The sequence below is a fragment of the Gavialis gangeticus genome, unplaced genomic scaffold (assembly GCF_001723915.1).
Source record: "Gavialis gangeticus isolate Ggan-Ray unplaced genomic scaffold, GavGan_comp1, whole genome shotgun sequence".
NCBI lineage: Eukaryota > Metazoa > Chordata > Crocodylia > Gavialidae > Gavialis > Gavialis gangeticus.
Genome location: NW_017728992.1, coordinates 67472695 through 67490087, shown reverse-complemented (window position 1 = coordinate 67490087; position 17393 = coordinate 67472695). Strand labels below are relative to the sequence as shown.

General features: G+C 42.8%; 1 protein-coding gene across 3 annotated transcripts in view; it reads right to left on the bottom strand.

Moving 5' to 3' along the window:
* Window positions 1-17393, bottom strand: part of PQLC1 (PQ loop repeat containing 1) — a 108450-nt gene that overhangs the window by 46179 nt on the left and 44878 nt on the right. For all 3 annotated transcript variants that reach the window (XM_019524005.1, XM_019524024.1, XM_019524015.1), the window contains one exon: window positions 997-1213. In XM_019524005.1, coding sequence (XP_019379550.1) covers window positions 997-1213 — 217 coding nt within the window. The remainder of the gene's footprint in view (window positions 1-996; window positions 1214-17393) is intronic.

Here is a 17393-nt window from a genome sequence, read left to right as displayed (position 1 = left end):
ACACACACACACACACACACACACACACACACACACACAACACACACACACACACACACAGGTGGTCTTTCATTTTAATCATGGATTTGGGGGTTTTAAATCAGAGAATTTGCAAAGGTGTCCTGTTTTATCAGAGAAAACCAGGACCTCTGTTCATATGCTACATTCGGGAGGCCTTCACATTTGAATTTAATGTCAGAGTTCACTTATGAGTGAATCTGTATCATTGCTCAACAAGAGGTGCTGGATCCTATTAACACAGCCCCAACAGCCAAAAAGCAGTAAAAAGGTGCAATGCACCAGACCTGCAGGAGTCAGACAGAACAAGTCTTAGGGCCACCACCACTGGTGGCCTGACCCAGAGCCCACTGAAGGCAACAGTAAGACTCCCATGGTCTTCAGCAGTCTTTAGACTAGCAGATTAGCAGAATGGTGCTACAGTACAGGTGCTTCAGAAAAACAAGTCAAAACCCCAAGAAATGTCCTGAAGTCAAAAAAGGTATCAGTTAGACTATGACAGGCTGGTTGCTACATGCATCAGCCACGTGGCAAGAGAAAGATGAGGTAGGGAAAGAGTGACAGAGAAATCATTGTTTTGTGAGGAAAGCCAGGTATATCTTGCTTTCAAGAACACCCATTTGTCAGAGTTTGGGATGACATCAAGGACAGCAAACAGGCCTGTAACTGCTGTCTTTCTCTAAAACCAAAAGCAGAACCCAGCGCAGTTTATTTTACAAGCAGCCTCCACCAGAGCTGATTTGAGGAGTTTATTAAGACCACAGGTCAAATCATCAGCTAGTATAAATCACCGCAATTCCACTGACCTCAAATAGTGCTATGAAACCTTCCAGCAGCTGAAGAACAGACTAGCTGCTCTGTCAGGCAGTAACAATTCAGGAAGACATTCCTCATACTGGAAATTTCTTCCAGAAATACTGGCATTCATGTGTGCACATGTGGGGACACATGGACACACAGTTAAAATAAAAGGCTTACCTCATTCCTTCAGTTGATCTATTCTGGTGGTTCCGGTAGAGCTGTGGGATACCTAACATGGCCTCTGTGAACACAGCAAGGAAGCCCAGTGTTTCCACAAAGAGAAATGAGTCAAGTGAGAGGTAAGTGATGTATCCTGTAACCCCAGTGAAAGTCAGAACACACTGCATGTAGTCTGTAAACTTGCTCCAGTGCCAAAAATACTTCAAGTCAAAATCTGAAACAGAATATTAGAAAAAGTCAGAATGAAACGTCCCAATTCACTTTATTATGCTTTCTTAATCTTTAACTGGGTAGGCTTAAAAACAGGACCTCATGGGGCAGTCATTGCCATCCCTGATGTGACGGATTAAGTGAAGTTGGGAGGGAGGAGGAGGAAAAAGAATTAGAAACCCAATGCCCAAAGCCAAAATGGAAAACATGACTATGGCACACACTTGTCATGGGCAGACTGATATGGAACCAAAGAGATGCAAAGATCTCCCATCTCTTATCATGCTTCCAAAGCTGACTCTTAACAGAAGAAGTCACTGTCCTTCCAGGAGCAAGCAAGAACAACACAGAACAATTCCTGAGATTGCTAAAATAACAGTGCTCTACAGGCAACACACACTACAGGCACCCTGCCCCAAAGCACCCTGATTTAAATGCATTCAAATTCAAGATCATAATCCTTGTCTTCTAGGTTATTAGATACCTAGAACATCACCTGAAGCTCTTGAACAAAGACAGTGGTTGATAACTCTGCTCCTCTGGCATAACGCAATGGTCTTCTCCAAAGATAACACTTGTCCATGCAGGAGGCAGAAAGTTCCCAATGGGCTGGTGAATTTCCCTAGGAACCAAAGACCCACCAACCACCTCGACACCTTCTATGTCAAGCACAAGGTGAACGCTGATTTTACTTTTGCTAATATGGAATGCAGCACAACACCTATTACCAATCTCAACACCACACCACCACCACAAAATACTATAACACAAAATTTCCCCCTCCCCCCACGGAGAAAATGAGAAGAAGAATAGGCCACATATACAGATATTTGTCATGCAACTCAAAACATGGTTGGAAGCTACTCCCCCACTTCAATGTGAGGGTGGTATGAACCAAAACTGATAGGTAAATACATAGCAAAAGGTTTATTGCAAAATGATAATGCAACCTCCAAAATAAATACTCTTGAACTAATGACTCACTTGTAGCTACTGTACCAGCACCTTCTACTCTTAAGATTTTTTTTTAAAGAAAAAAGGGGGGTGGGAGGGTTTGTGTGTAAAAAAAAAAAAACAACCCAAAACCACACCTGTTTCCCTAATGACTTGATTCCCTTGCTCATCCAAAAAGGTGACTTGGAGACCACATATTAACCTGAAGCAGCCAAAGTGTTTCCAGGAAGCAATATACTGATTGGCAATCAGCATCTTTGGTTCTCTCATAAAAGAAAAACATTTTTTTAAGTCTACTGTTAATAGTAACAACTACCGAACATCATGTCAGACCTGTGTTTTGTCCCTAATCTGTTGTGCCTGACTTCTCAAGTTGAGTTTTTGAAAGTGAACATGTGCCTATCTGCATATTTTGGTACCTGAATACCATAATAAGATCCGTCTCTTGGACACTTCTATTTGCAAGTCCAAGTGAATGTCAGCCTGTGTGTCCAGCAAATCCAATTCACCCAAATAAATGAAGAGGAAAGCAGACTGTATCCCCCCCACCAAGCTATAACAATCCTGTTGGACTATTAGAGAGTGCCGTGACTAAGCACTAAATTGAACAATCTATAGCAGAGCTATTCTCAAAGTAATGTTGACCTTGGGTATTTAAACCAGCGGTTCCTCAGCCTCAGAAGTCATCTGTGGTAAAGTTCTTTGATTAAGGGTTTCACCAGTGCTGGCACTCTGAGCCAAGCTGGCATCCAAGAGCAGTCTGTTCCTGCTGTTCCCTGGAGACTGTGCCTGCTCTCACATGCTGAAAATGAAAGAAGAGTGCAAGAGGAAAGAAAGCAGCTGAAGAGAGAGGGAGACAGGCTGGCAGCTACACCATTAGCAAGAGTACATTATTGCATTTCCAGGGCAGAAAGGAAAAGAAGACTCCATTAAATCCTAAATGTTAAGGGAGGAATAATAGCAGAATTCTCCCCCTCCCCACCTCTACCTGACTGGCACTTGAACAATAACTGTAGCAGGAGGAGGGATATGGTAGATTTAACATAATTCGGCTTAGAGTCATTCAACTTTGCAGGCAGGAACACACACAACTTAACAAGATACAACACTGAGCACTATTCAACAGGGGCATTAGAAACAAAAGCACGTTGTGGGGGGACAGGCATTTAGGTTTACAGTGGGGAACAAATTGTAGGCATTTACTAAGGGAGGAGCAGAAATGTGGGTAAATGGAGTGACAGAAAGAGAAGGGAGAGAAGCTCAAGTACTTGCTGTATTTGACACATGATGATTAATTCCTTATTCAAATAGGATTATTAAGTAATAATTACAGAGGATAGCACTTATAATGCTCATATATAGTGCTTGTCACCCATAGAGCCCAAAAGGCAAGTGTCATCACCCCTGTTTTACATATGGGGGAACTGAGGCAGAGTGGTAAAATGACTCGCCCAAAGACACTCATTAGATTATTAGTCAAGTCAACAACAGAGCTCTCAATTCCCAATTCCTAAACCAATGCTTCTCCACCTAATAGGCTTTAGCCCTACAGTCCCCTCTTAGGGGTGGGGAGAGCTACAGGCCCTGTAGAAAAATGACTTAAGTTTGGGGAAAAGAGAACAATAGACATGCTTGAAATACAGCTTGACAATGTCCCTTTACAGCAGTGTTGCCCAACCTTTTTGCCCAGCAGCCACAAGAGTGGTTCGCAAACTGGATCCAACTGGTGGTCCTAATCTGGCACCGGAGGCCAGCATGGCAGGACCCTATCCAGCCATGCAGTGGTGGACCGGGGGCAACACAGCCTCAATCCAGCTGTGAGGTAGAAGGGGGCTTGGCCCAGACCCAGCAGCAGGGAGGGGACCTGGCTCAGACCTGATCCAACCACGCTGGAAAAGGGAGCGTGGCTGGGCCCTGATCTTGTTTAGCAGGTGAAGAGGGTGTGGCACAGCTTTGATCCAGCTGCACTGGGGAAGGGGGTTTGGCCCAACTGAAGTTGGCCCAATGGGGTAGAGCTTGGAGGGGGGGTGGGGAAGGGGAGGGGATGTGGCCCAGCCTGATCCAGTCGCAGGGGGAGTGGGCATGGCCTGGCCCTGATCTAGAGAAAGAGACACAGCCTGGTTTTGACCCACTGCACAAAGCTTGGGAGTTTGGCAGCCAGGAGGAGTAGCAATATTAGCTGCCACTGCTCACCTGCTGCCAAATTTCCCCAACCGTGGGGAGCCACATGGGCCACCGCTCCACAAGCCAGATTTTGCCTGTGGGCTAAAGGTTGAGCACCCCTGCTTTATAGGACTATTTCAGTTATGAACCTGAACAGCTCTGATGAGGACTTCAGATCTTTATGAAAGCAGGCACTGTGCCAGCCTTCAACTTTTAGTAAGTCAAGGCTGGCATCTGTTCAGATTACCCACCCTGTTCAAACCTGCAGTGGATTGAAGGTCTCCATTTACATTCCAGAAAAGGTCCATCCAACTCCTAGGAAACATCAACAGATAAAGGCTCTGAGCAACATAGCACAAACTCTAGCAGCCAGCAGCAGGTACAGCTGAGGAAGTTAGTAGTGCATGGGAAAGACAAACCTGACACAAAGGCTCCTGGACAGAGGCTTCTAACCGAAACCCAGATGCAGGCACGTAGAAAATGACAAGAAGGGACTCTGTATCTCCTCTCAAAGCTTTTCTCCTCTCTCCTCCAGTAGGGCAGGGGAGATTGGGATTGGGAGTTGCCCAGCAGGACCCCTATGGCAGTCAGCCAATCTGTGCTGCCTCGTGTGCTTTGCTGCTCTTCAGCAGCTAGAGGAGCCTGCAGAACATGCTGGGATGCATTCACAGAAGCCCCCTGGCTGCACACTGGTGCAAGCATAAGCTATCTGTGCAGTACCTATCCACCCTCTCCAATGTTTGTATAGCACTCTCCTGGTAGGTTTTTCTACTGGGAGACCAAAACTGCAAGAACTCTCACAGTTCATTTCAATGATTGTATGTGGCATCAAAAACAGAATCCAAGGCATTTTGTCTATTAGGGAACTTTTACATGTTCACCAGGGGCAAGGGGGAAGTAAAAGGTAAAATCCACTCTTTACTCCATTTTTCCACGGGAAACGGAAAACCCAGATCCCTGCTTATCAGCGTCCCCATGCTTCAAAATGGTTGTGGGTGTGCTTGAACCCAAAGCTCATTCAACGAGCATTAGTTCAACAACCCTGCCACCATTTTGAAGTACAGGAACACAAATACAATAGACGGAGGAGGTTGCTGGAGTGTGGTAATTGCCATGCTACAACACATCGGGACAGCCTCCGCACTCACGTATAGGTGCCCCTAGGTTTCTTGCTCAACCCATCATGAGGCTATATAAAGTCTAACCCACTAAAGTAAGTTCTGAATAATTTCTCATTTCAGCTATAATTTGTCTAATAATATTTTACTGAAGGGGGGGGACAAAGACAAGAACAATTATAACCTTGATAACAGCTTTTACAGAAAAAAGATCTGAATTATGTTAAAAACAACCCAGTACATAATCAGCAATTGTTCTATTTAACAGATGCATTTTCCAAATGCAGAAGACTATTTTGGAACATTATGCATCATAAATTACTACATCACCCTGATACTGGAAGTTTTTTCTTTCAGGAATAAGTAAAAATTGACTGGACTGAAATTGAAAAAAAACCCAAACTTTAAGTAGATAATATCATGTTTACTCTTCATATGATCCCTAGTTTTGCTGGCTGTCACTTAGACTGTTAAGCTAGTGTTTTGTCATAAAAGAGGTTTCAGATGTTTTGCAAAGCAATTTGAGCCAAAATATGCTATCTGCTCTAACAATTGATTTTTCTTGAGCATCTGAAATCACAAATAAATCAATTCAAGGCTGGAAATAAACTGTGAATCATTCCTTCCAAGTATCTTCCATCTCCAGAAGACTCTAGCTATATTAACTGGAGTTATATAACATCAGTTATACACCTTCTCATAACAACAAAATAAATTATTGTTGGCCTAAAACCTTCAATAAAGTATATGAAAAATGGTTTTTGGAATGTCCCCAAACTAGCACGTTGAAAGTAACCTTGCATTTTTTTTTAAAGAAGAATACGAAGCCACACCAACTTAGGGCTCAGAAGACTTCTCATGTTAAAAATATGAATGTGAGCTCACATGCCTTAACTGAAGGTACAAGAATGTAAACCAAGGACTCAGTTCTGAACAGTTAGTTACCTTTTACCTGCATATCTCTGATGTCATCATTTCACTGTTTTCTGGTTGCCACAGTGTTTTCCACAGTCAAACCACACACACACACACACACACACACACACACACACACACACACACACACACACACACACACACACACACACACACTAAGAACAGACAGTCAAAAAGCCTAAGGCTGAATCAATTCAGTCTTCATAGGTTAGCCTAAGCTGCGTAGATTGAACCAATAAGAAAGTGAAAGGACATTCACTTTTGATACCGGAAATGCAGCCATGTGCCTACAGTGCCCCAGGACAGAAGCTGGGGGGGACGACTAGAGCATGCCTCTCTGCTTGCCTGGAGCAGACAGTATGACCAAGGCTAGCCCACCCACCCTGTGAAGGAGGGCTTGTGGGGGAGGTGCAAAGCATCCTGGGATGCTGGGGACTGTGAGTTAACTTGCATCTGGGGGGGGATCTGGGATAGAAGTTCAACAAACCAATTTAACCTAAATCAGTTAAGTCTGATACTATATTCATCCAGGTTCATCTTAAATTAGTTTCAGCCGTTTTGCAAGCAGTTTATATGCACTGAACTTCTGTTGTGTTACAGATTTAAACCAGTTTCCAATCATTTATACCAGCTTGTATGTAATTTCTATCCATAGCCAAACATACACTGAAGGTACAGAACAGAAAAAAACCCCCAAACCTTGGGCAAAATCATACAGAAAAGAATGGATTTGTGTCCCATTTTTGCAGACTGCTTTTAAAAATGCAACAATACAAATACTTTTTACATATGTTCAAGAGCACTGTGTTAAGCTTGGTGGCTTATTATAATCTTTGAAATAAGAACATCTTGCTTGGATAGGTCATCCACCTATGTCCAATCCTCAGCTCTTGTGTCAAGGCTGCCAACAAAGAGCACATGGATGCAGACTTGCAACCACAATTTTTTGATCCAAGTCACTTGAATAACAAATCAAATGGTAATTTCCCATCACTACTGGCCTGGTTGGATTTGAACTGGCAACATATAAATTAAATGTTCTATATTCTATTATCAGTCCCCTGAGCTACTTAATCCAATAAACTGACTAACTTTGCTAACCTGATAAACCATTAATGGATGAGAGATTTATACTGGAAAATCCTATTAAAGGGAGCTTATTGCATAAGTCCTCCAAGCCTTGACAGAAGTATATGTCTATATGGTTTGCGGGTGGAGAAGAGGAGGAAAGGTTACCAGCTCAGCTCTCAGATTCATGCTAAGACGAAGTCAAGCCTGACAATCTACCATGCCCTGCAACGGTGCTCTTGTCACCCTGCTCCAAGTGCACAGCTAGAAGCAGCATAACCAAGTCTGCAGCTTCTCAAAATGGCCTAATTAGCCTTGTCACTGCATATGGCTAATGAGCCCACTCCAGCATGGCACAAGACTTGCCTATTCTGCTTCCAGTTGGGGAGGTAGCACACACACAGAGCAGCAGGTAAGTTTTGAGGATGCTACTGCTGGGCAGTCAGCTGGTGGTCTAGACATGGCCTGGACATGTCATAAGTGAAATCTGAAGGAAAACAGAGAGACAATGACAAATAGCTACAGCCAGCACTAGCAGAGCCAAAAGAAGTGTAAAACTCAGCATTCAGGCTAAATATCTAGCAACAGAATGACAGAGGGATGACTGCACAGCATCACCCTCCATGTAAAGGTGACATCAAACCTCTCACTAGCTCTCAAACACAAAACCAGCCCATTTCTCTTTCTTGTTAAAAAGTCTTCCAGAAGGTTAGTTATCATGATGTCCCTTCTGGACAGCTGGGAATAAGTAAGATTTTTGTACTGTGTTAAGAAGGCAAAAGCCAAAGCCACTGGAAATTTGGCATCCTGTAAGCTGTGAGGCTGAAAAGCAACTGAGACACGGGGCTTTATCAAAGAGGTCAAAAGGTGCAGAGCTCTGCCGATGAGAATAGCTTCCTAGCTAACAAGTCCCCAAAAACAACTGGGAACAGGGAAAGGAAGAGCAAAAGACTACTACAGCAGTTCTAAGGAGCGAGCAGCCTTCTGACCAGCATACAACAAACCCACCAGTCTTTTCACAAGACTTTAAAAGCTGTTCAGAGGCCAAATGAGCCATGGAAGATGAAAAAAAGAAAGAAGAGAAGGCTAAATTTGTCTTTCACTACAGAGAGGTAGAAATATGATGCTGAAGACTAACTGAGTGTTCGCTCAAAAAGCAGCCTGGCCCATTTCACTACTGCATCAGTATAAACTATACTGTATAAGTCTGTGTCCACTGAGAGCAGCAACAGATGTTGCCAACTACACTTGTCTCTGGGAGTCTCTTCTCCAAGATAGGCCGATTGCACCACCATCCCATGCATCAGACAGTACCCCTCATAAGATCATAGTTTGACAGCATCATCTAAGGATAATGGAGAAAGTCATTTTATACTTTACAATCCTCTGAATAAGCTTTATCCATCTTATTGTCTGCTTGAGGAAGCCGCCTGTGGATCAGTTAGGTAATCAGGGTGCATTATAAACGCATCAGAAATGTGAAAAGCAAGTGTCAAAACTGGCTTTGATTTTACAGATCTTGGAACTGGTGACAAACTACTTCAACTGACAGATTTATTTTTTCTTTCCAGAAATGAACATAATTTAGTAAGTATAAGTAATCTGAAAGCACTTTCTGACAAGAAAGCACAAGCATTTTCTTGTTTATTCCTTCCACTTCTTTTGCCTTAAAAAAAAAAAAGACTAAATTTAATTTTTTTTGCAAAACTGATGCACAGAGCTCTTCTTCAGATCTATGTGAGAGAAATATAGTCATGCAGAGCAGCAGTGCAACTGGAGGAGGGGAAGAAGTGGGGGGACCAGGGCAGCAGCCCCTGATGCCACCTTTGTGGGAGAGTGCAAAAAATAGCTGTGACTGCACTGATCACACCATTGCAGTTGCTACCATAGAAGCTGGGACTGCCCTTTGGTGTCACACAGCTGCCTCAGGGATGCAACTGCCTAGCTAGGTCTCTGATGCAGACGATTCATAGCAATACGGAGGCTGAAAGTCAGAGTAATTGCTTGTAGCAGATCAGCTAATATTTCACCAAGCCCAGAATGTTGTATGGCAGTAACAAAATGGTTCAAAGGAAGGTGCACCCACCTTAGTAGACAGCTGTGAAGTGACCTGTCCAAAGGGGATATTTCTTACTAATTAGTGAGTGGCTTCCTTAGACTCCAAAGCATGAGGGATTATAAAAGTTTGTATACTCACACAAAAATGAATCAAGAACTCGATAAACAGCTGTTCACCAGGGCACACCCGGGGAAGACCAGGAGCAATGGATACAAACTCCTGGAAGGATGCTTCAGGCTCAATTCCAGGAAAAACTCCTTAAGAGTGAGGGTGTCCAGACTGTGGAATAAATTCCCTCCAGTGGTGGTGCAGTCACCTACCCTGGAAATCTTCAAAGGAGACTGGACAGTCACCTTGCTGGGGTTCACTTGACCCCAGTCGTCTTTTCCTGCCTAGTGCAGGGAGACTGGACCCGATGATCTACAAGATACCTTCCAGCCCCTTACAATCTATGAATCTGTGACTGCCACCAGCAACAGTCTTACTACCCATACAAGCATCTAACCTTTTTGTGAAACTGTCTTAACTCTTGGCCTCAAGAATTTCTTGCGGTAGCAAGTTCTAAAAGCCAATTCTAAAGATAGGTAAAAAAAAAAATAATATATTTTCTTAAATGTGTTAGCTTTCAGTGTCACTGAGCATCCCTTAATCTTTGTACTTCAAGAACTGTGCTCCACTTTCTCCCACCCATGTAGTGCAGCTCTGTCACATTCCTGTTTAGTCACAGTATAGTGATTTGGCATGCTAAGTAAAAACAGCAGCACTATAGACAGCAATCCAAACCTGGGCTTCAGTGTGTTGAGATCATACAAGCAAATGTTGATGCTGTCCATGCCTAGAAGGTTTTAAAATCCAGGAGGAGGGACAAGCAGCAGAGGATCAGGCAAACATAAGGCATTTTTTAGATTAATAGAAAATAAATTAGCATTGAAATTCCCATGTGCAATTCAGTTTCCCCGTCACAAATGTGACCATTATACATATACTTTTTACAGACACTGAAGCAGAAGTGAGTCATTAAAAGAGACATGCAAAAGGAGAAAGTTCAAGTCAGGGAAATCTTACCATGCCTAAGTGTGTAGTTTGGTAGGAAACACCAAAAGGAGCCAACATATGTGGGTCACAGCGGGGATCACAAGTGGCACAAAAAGGATGCAACAAGATTGAGCAGGCCATCCTGATCCTCCTTTTGAGAGCAGTCCCATCATCGCAGTACTGAATACAGCACCCTCAAGCAGGAAGCTAAGATTCAGGTGGCAGCTTATAAAATAGAAATTGCTTTTCTTAAAGCTCTGTACAAGAACAGTTGAGTGAGGAATAACTTGTACACACTGCTTTACAATGGACACCCACTTATCACTCCCTGTCCTCTCAACCCAAGCCATGAAGTGCAGTTAACAACTCTGTTGCGAGTGCTCTAGTGACACTTCACTATGGATACAGTATACCCGTGACAGAGAACTAGGCTTAAGAGGGCTGGAGGACTACAGATTTAGTTGTTGCCAAGTGGTCTGTGACAACCTTTGCAGTGCTTATCAGCAACAGGTACAGCTGAGTACCTTTCTATTTTTTAAATGAAAGCAGCATTCCAGGCAGACAATTAGCTTTAGGAGGTGGGGGGGGGGGTTGTTTTTTATTGTCTCTAATTTAAAAAAAAAAAAGAAAAAGAAAAAAACATGGCACTTGGTGCAATACCAAGTGTTCTCATAAATGAGCTGGGATAGAGAAGGTGCTGATTAGACTTAATTCCCTGCACAAGATACACAAGAACTTTTGCATCAAAGCGTTTATAGGTTTAAGCCAAGCACATCTTTTCTCTGAAAAAAATCTCTCCTATCCCACAGTCTTGCTCTGCAATTCTTAATGCTGCCATTACCCTCCTACTCAGTGGGCACGGTAATAACACATGCTATTAATTTGCAGTAGACTTACTTCACAGTAAAATACTGCTCAGTAAACCTTCCTGGGAGCACATGATCCTCGGTGAGAGCAGATTTACTCCCAATGAGAATAGCCCTGTACAGGACTGCTCCTGCCCTGCTCTGTCCCCCTGCACCAGCCAGGATGAGCTCCAGGCTCCCCTGGGTGCTAGCCTGAGGGCTGACAAGGGGCACAGGGCAGATTCCAGTGGACACAGGGCCAGAAGAACTCTGCTGGCTGCAATAGCAGCTGTCTCCTGGCCCCATGCACATCAGGAAGGGACCCAATGTGCACCAGGTCAAGAGACAGCTGCCCCTGCAGTGGGCAGAGCTCTCCTGGCCCCATGCCCATTGAGAAACAAGGCTGCCAGCAAGCCCAGTGCTGGGCAGGGAAGCTGGGAGCTGTCCCAAGTGTGGGGCAGCTGCTGGCAAGCCTCCTGCTGGGGTGGGGGGCACAGGGCTCACCAGCAACTCTCCTACTTGACAGGGAGCTGTCTGCTCTGGGGAGCTAGTGGGGGGGGGAGCCAGGGAGATGAGCAGTGCCAGGACCAGGGACAAAGAGCTCCCTGTACCCTGTGGCCCCCTGGTGCACAGACTGCCCAGGAGCAAATCTGCTCCCAGTCAGCATCTACAGGACTGTTATTGCACAGTATCTACTGCAGTTAGTTTACTATCTGTATTTTCAGGTAGTAGCTCACTGCACAGTAGACTAATTTACTGCTCAGTAAATGGTACCATGTGTAGACGGTAAAGAAGCTCATGCAGACATGTCCAGTGTGATCTTGGAGTTCTCTTCATTTCTACTTTAGGGCCTTATGGGACCAAATCACAATAGCTTCTGAGAACTTCCTAGTCCTTAGCGTTTTTATTAAGGAGTCAGTGTGAAATTAATTGTGCATAGGTAATTGCATAATATACAACATGTATGTAACATGTACAACATACACCACCCACTGTCCTCCAGAGCACCTCCAAAATCCAGGGTAAAATTTTTAAAAGAGCCCTAGGATCTTTTAAGTTTTTTGCCCCCAGTCTACCCTAGCCAAGCTGCCCCAGTTTAATTCTGTGTTTAACTAAAGACGGATTTTTAGCTAAATAGGAAAAAAAAAACTAGATAAATTGTACAAATCTGATCCAGGCTCTTGTTCTGGGTTGCCACTGCTGCCAACTCTTGCAATATGTGGCGTATTTCAAATCCTAGCTCCTGAGGAATCATCCAACTACGTAAGAACTGGTAAAAAAAGGAAAAGACTGGAGAAGGAAGAGGAGAGGGTCCTTTGTACTGAAGAGGTAAGAGCAGCAATAAGACAATGAGTAATTATGGCAGCAATATGAATGCTAGGGCTAGTCTCCTGGCAGAGTCACGTTAGTTTAGAAACAGCTACAATTAAATAAGTACCGCTGAAGTTTCCACTTTCCTTCTTCATTAGTAGGGCCTTGTTCTCTTCATCTCTGTAAGGGCCAGTCTAGAGATTAGTCTCAGCAGTACAAAACCTTACTGATCCATAACTGCATCTGCACTAGGGCAGTTCACTTATTTAACTACAGTGTTTCTACACTAATATAGTTCTCATGGTTCAAACACTGCACATGGAACAGCCCTGACATTCACATCACTGCTACTGTCTCATTGTTGCTCTTGCCTCTATCACAGAAAGACCTTCCCCTCATCCCTTTTCTTTTCCAGCTTGCTCTCCATTCTCCTTGGTCTCTCCCTACTTCAGGCTTCAAGTGTTGGGAGAAGCAACTTTAAGCTGGACTGCAGCAGGGCTGGTATAGGTCAGCAGCCCAGTAAGGGAGGCAGTAAAGGGAGCTCAGAGAGCCAGCTAGGCATCGCTTCTCTGCCTAAAAAGAGTTGGTGCGAGAGGAAACAGCCAAGTGTTTTCAAGTATGGGTGTAGCAGACATAATTAGCTTTGGGAAATATGGAAGATTTAGACAGCAGCAACTGCAGGAGGAAAGTTTATCCAAATAGTGGTTTGAGGGATAGGAGCTGTGAATCACAAGGAACAAGATATCACAGAAGGAGTTTCAGGTCCTCTGCATCAATGAGAACGTTCTTCCAAATGCCTCAAATTCAAGCCAGGAGGCAATCTCATGTGAAGAGAGTAACAAACTCTTCTTCTCAGGAGTCTTCACCTGCAATAAAGGTTCTGAAGTCAGAACCTAGTAACAACTGCGCTAATGATTTGGGAGCCAGAATGAAAACAAGCTAACTCTTCAGTTCCTTGGCTATACATGCTCTACTCTACTAGCAATAGACAGCTTAATTTTTTTGACAGAAAGCTAAGCAGATAGGATATGAAAGTCACAAAGGTACAGGAATGTTGCTTTTTATAATCTTTCTAGCAATGTTTTTATACTATCCTTAATTCAACATAAGCCACAGCCCCTTCTTGGCAGTAGGCAAAAGCCTCCAGACAAAGAATCATAATACCTACAATACCAAAAGTATCACTGAGTGAATTAGAGTACAGCGAAGCAGAGAGCCTTGACTATGAATACTTTTTAATTTACAGTTACAAGCTGGAGGCATTCCCCATCCAAAGCTTTTTTTCATGTATTTTAAATAGCACTGTGGCTTATCCTTGGCTTCTCCATTCCATGACTGCGTAAGTAGACCAGTATCCCCATTTAGCAATTCACTGTGGCATAAGCTGTGTACCTTAATATGTAAGCCCACAGGATCTGCATGTGTTCAGCAGCCTCTTTGAGTCTCCTATGCCTGAGTTTTGTGTCTTCTCTCATAAAACTGAACTGAGACTGCCTACTATTCCAGTGATTCTATGATGGAGATAATTAATGGAATTTGTCAGAATTGATAACAACTTGTCAGAATAGATTACTAAAGTCTGATTATTTTTAATTATTTTTCTAGGCTGCTTCTACTCTACACAGTCAATTATCTAAGAGGCTTTAAAAGAAAAATCTGATCAGTGTAATATTTCTAAATATTTCAGTCGAGGGAGAGAGAGAGAGAGAGAGAAAAGAGTGTGTGGGAGTGTACACGTGTGTAGAAAAGCATAGTTTTTGTCCCATATACTAATCTGAACAGTTTCTAAACATAGCCTGCAGCCCTCTCTCCCCATTTAGGATTTTTTGGAAAGTTGAATTCTCGTTTCCTAGGTAACACACTACCAGCCAAGACGGATCCCAGCCCCAAACTGGCCACGCTTATTTAGATTCCAAATAAAAAAGCGTGTTCCACAGCTGCATCCTTTATTATAATAATGCTATGTCGCCTGCCAACAAGAGCATAAACATTTCTTGGCAGTTGCCAGAGTTAACTTCATAACTGCTTTCTTTCAATAGCAATAGTATATTTCAAAATACAGTACAAGCACGGCAAATTGGTGATGGAAGGTCCATCAAAAAATTAGAGTGGGTTTTTAAAACTGCATTAAAAAGAAAAGCTAACACCTTGGGCTGACTATACAATTCACTGCAGTCAATAGGTCTTATTCAGTCGACCATGATGAGGAGTAGGGCTCACTGGAAAATGAGACTTGTAATTTGCAAAAAATATTATCAAGATTTGGTTTTGTTCTACACTGGGATAAAAGCAAGATCTTTCAAATTCTCCATTCCAACTGGCAGCTTAATTTTCTCTTAGGAGGCACAGGTTCAACTCCATGGATTCTCCCATACCCCAAGTGACCAAGCCATTGGACTATGAAATCTAATGGAGTAGGACTTCATCAGCAATCCTGTCTAACCTCAAAAACATTTCCTAATAAAAGCTTCATTCAAAAGTTTCAGTTTCTACTAAACTGACATTTACCAACAACAACAACAAAATCCCTTGGAAAATTCCCAACCAATACAAGATAGAAGTATTTACTCCTAATCATTTCCAGTGAGTCAGTCCATGCACTGAAAACGTGGCTTTACATATAATGCTAGATTATGAAAAGCAAACCAATTAAAAATGTGTCTTGCAGGAAGATGCAGCTTGCACATTTCAAGAGGAATAAAACTTTCTCTGAAAACAGAAAATAGGAAGGTTCCTGTTATGAATGAGCATTCCAGCATAGAGACAGTACTGACAAGAAGAGAGAGATGTGTGCTCATCATTGTCAGTAGGAGACTGAGTAGTAGGATATATGGCACTAGAATCAAGGATTTGGAAGAAGGAAGTTATACTAGGTGCATCTACATGTGCCATTAGTGAACAACAATAAACTGCAGAGCTTATTGCTCCACAGTTTATTGTTCCCAGGAAACTCCCAGGCATGCAGTTTACACGTGCACCCGAACTGCAGGAGACTGAGCCAGAACAAAGCAGCCTCAGCAGACAGGGAGCCTGGGGGGGGTCAGCCTGCCAGCCTGGGGCTGCTCTGACTGGGCTCAATGTGCTATGAAGGGACTGGCTGGGGCATGAGGGTGCTTCAGCAAGAAGCTAGCTAGCAGGCAGCCCCCACACTGAAGCCCCTCCCTGTGCCCCAGCCAGCCCCTCCAGCTTCTACATGTGCACTGCTGTGCACAAATAAACTCTGCAGCAGGGTAGGTCTTGTATTTATTGACAAGGCCTACTCTGCTGCAGGGTTTATTAGCTTCATACGCCCTAACAGGGGCACACATGTAGATGTCAAGACATTTACTACACAGTTAATTAGGCTACTGCACAGTAAATGTCTCATGTAGATGTGCCCACTGGCAAGTTAACTAATACCTCAAAAAAAGATAAGTTTCTTCAATAAAGGTTAACCAAACTTCACTTCATTTATACTGTCAATTCTGCACAAATTTAAAATTACTATTCTTTGCAGTTGAATGAATGCAGGCAAATTTTCTAATCAAATGGCTAACACTGCTTTAACAGAAAGAAAGTGTGAAACAAGAAGCCATTTAACAGATTTTTCCCGGGAAATTTGCAGCTTATCTCATTGATTCGGATAACTCTGATAAAAAAGTTAGAAATGACAAGCTTGACTGAGCTGTTATAAAATAATTTCTTTTCCCCCTTCAACTTCAGTGGTTTGGCTTAAGCCACTGATGAATACCTGGTCTAACATGATCTAAAAAGTTATAAAAAACACATTTTAAGGTCACCGTACTTATAGGCATATTGTATTTGCACACTAGTGCTCCAGCAATTAAGCTGAATTCAATTTCAGGAGGAAAAGGGGGTGGAAAAAAACTAGAATAATGAAATGTATCATTTGTTTTCTTTTAAATGCTCCGAGTCATTTTTTTTAATTGACTACATTTGTACAGAGTAATAGAGAGAAAAACAAAGACAGGAACCAGTGTTCACCAATTAGATGAATTCCCCCCACCACTCAGCAGAGGACTTTTTATGACTCATTGATGTAGTAGTCTGTCCTCCATTGTTCTACATATTGCTTTTACACAAGGGTGTGGAGGAAGAGGGGAATGATGACAGATGAGCTATTAGAACAATGAACCGTGCAGTCTTCTACGTCTACTATATGCAGAAATGTAATTAGGAATTTGTGGATAAGACTATTTAAGTCATTATGATATTAAGTTTGCAACTATGCACCAGGGAATAAAAGAAGCTATTTTACTACATCCTGCTCACAGGAGGGGGTGAAAGAAAGAATGATGATAGAAATATCAAAGCTTTTCTTTTGTAGAAGCTGGAGAGGATTATGAATCAAATTACTATTGATTTTACAAGACAGGTGATCAGACCCTACAGCGATGGGCAGCAGTGTAAGACCCTAGGATACGTATCTGTGTTGTAGGTTTTCACTTAGGATGCCTTTTATATTTGGAAAGGGAGGAGGAAGTTCAAGATGATGAACTGATTCTTCAGGCATTATTTATGTGAAACCAAGAATGGAAAGTTAGACATCTTCATGCAGAGTTTGTTATTGTTACAAACCAAGCCACCAAATCTGTTATGAGCAAGTAGGGGAAAGAAAGGAAAGGCTACTCCTCAGGACTTAAAAGCTAAGCCACAACTGACTTTTTTTTCTTTTTTTTCTTTTTTTTTTTTTTT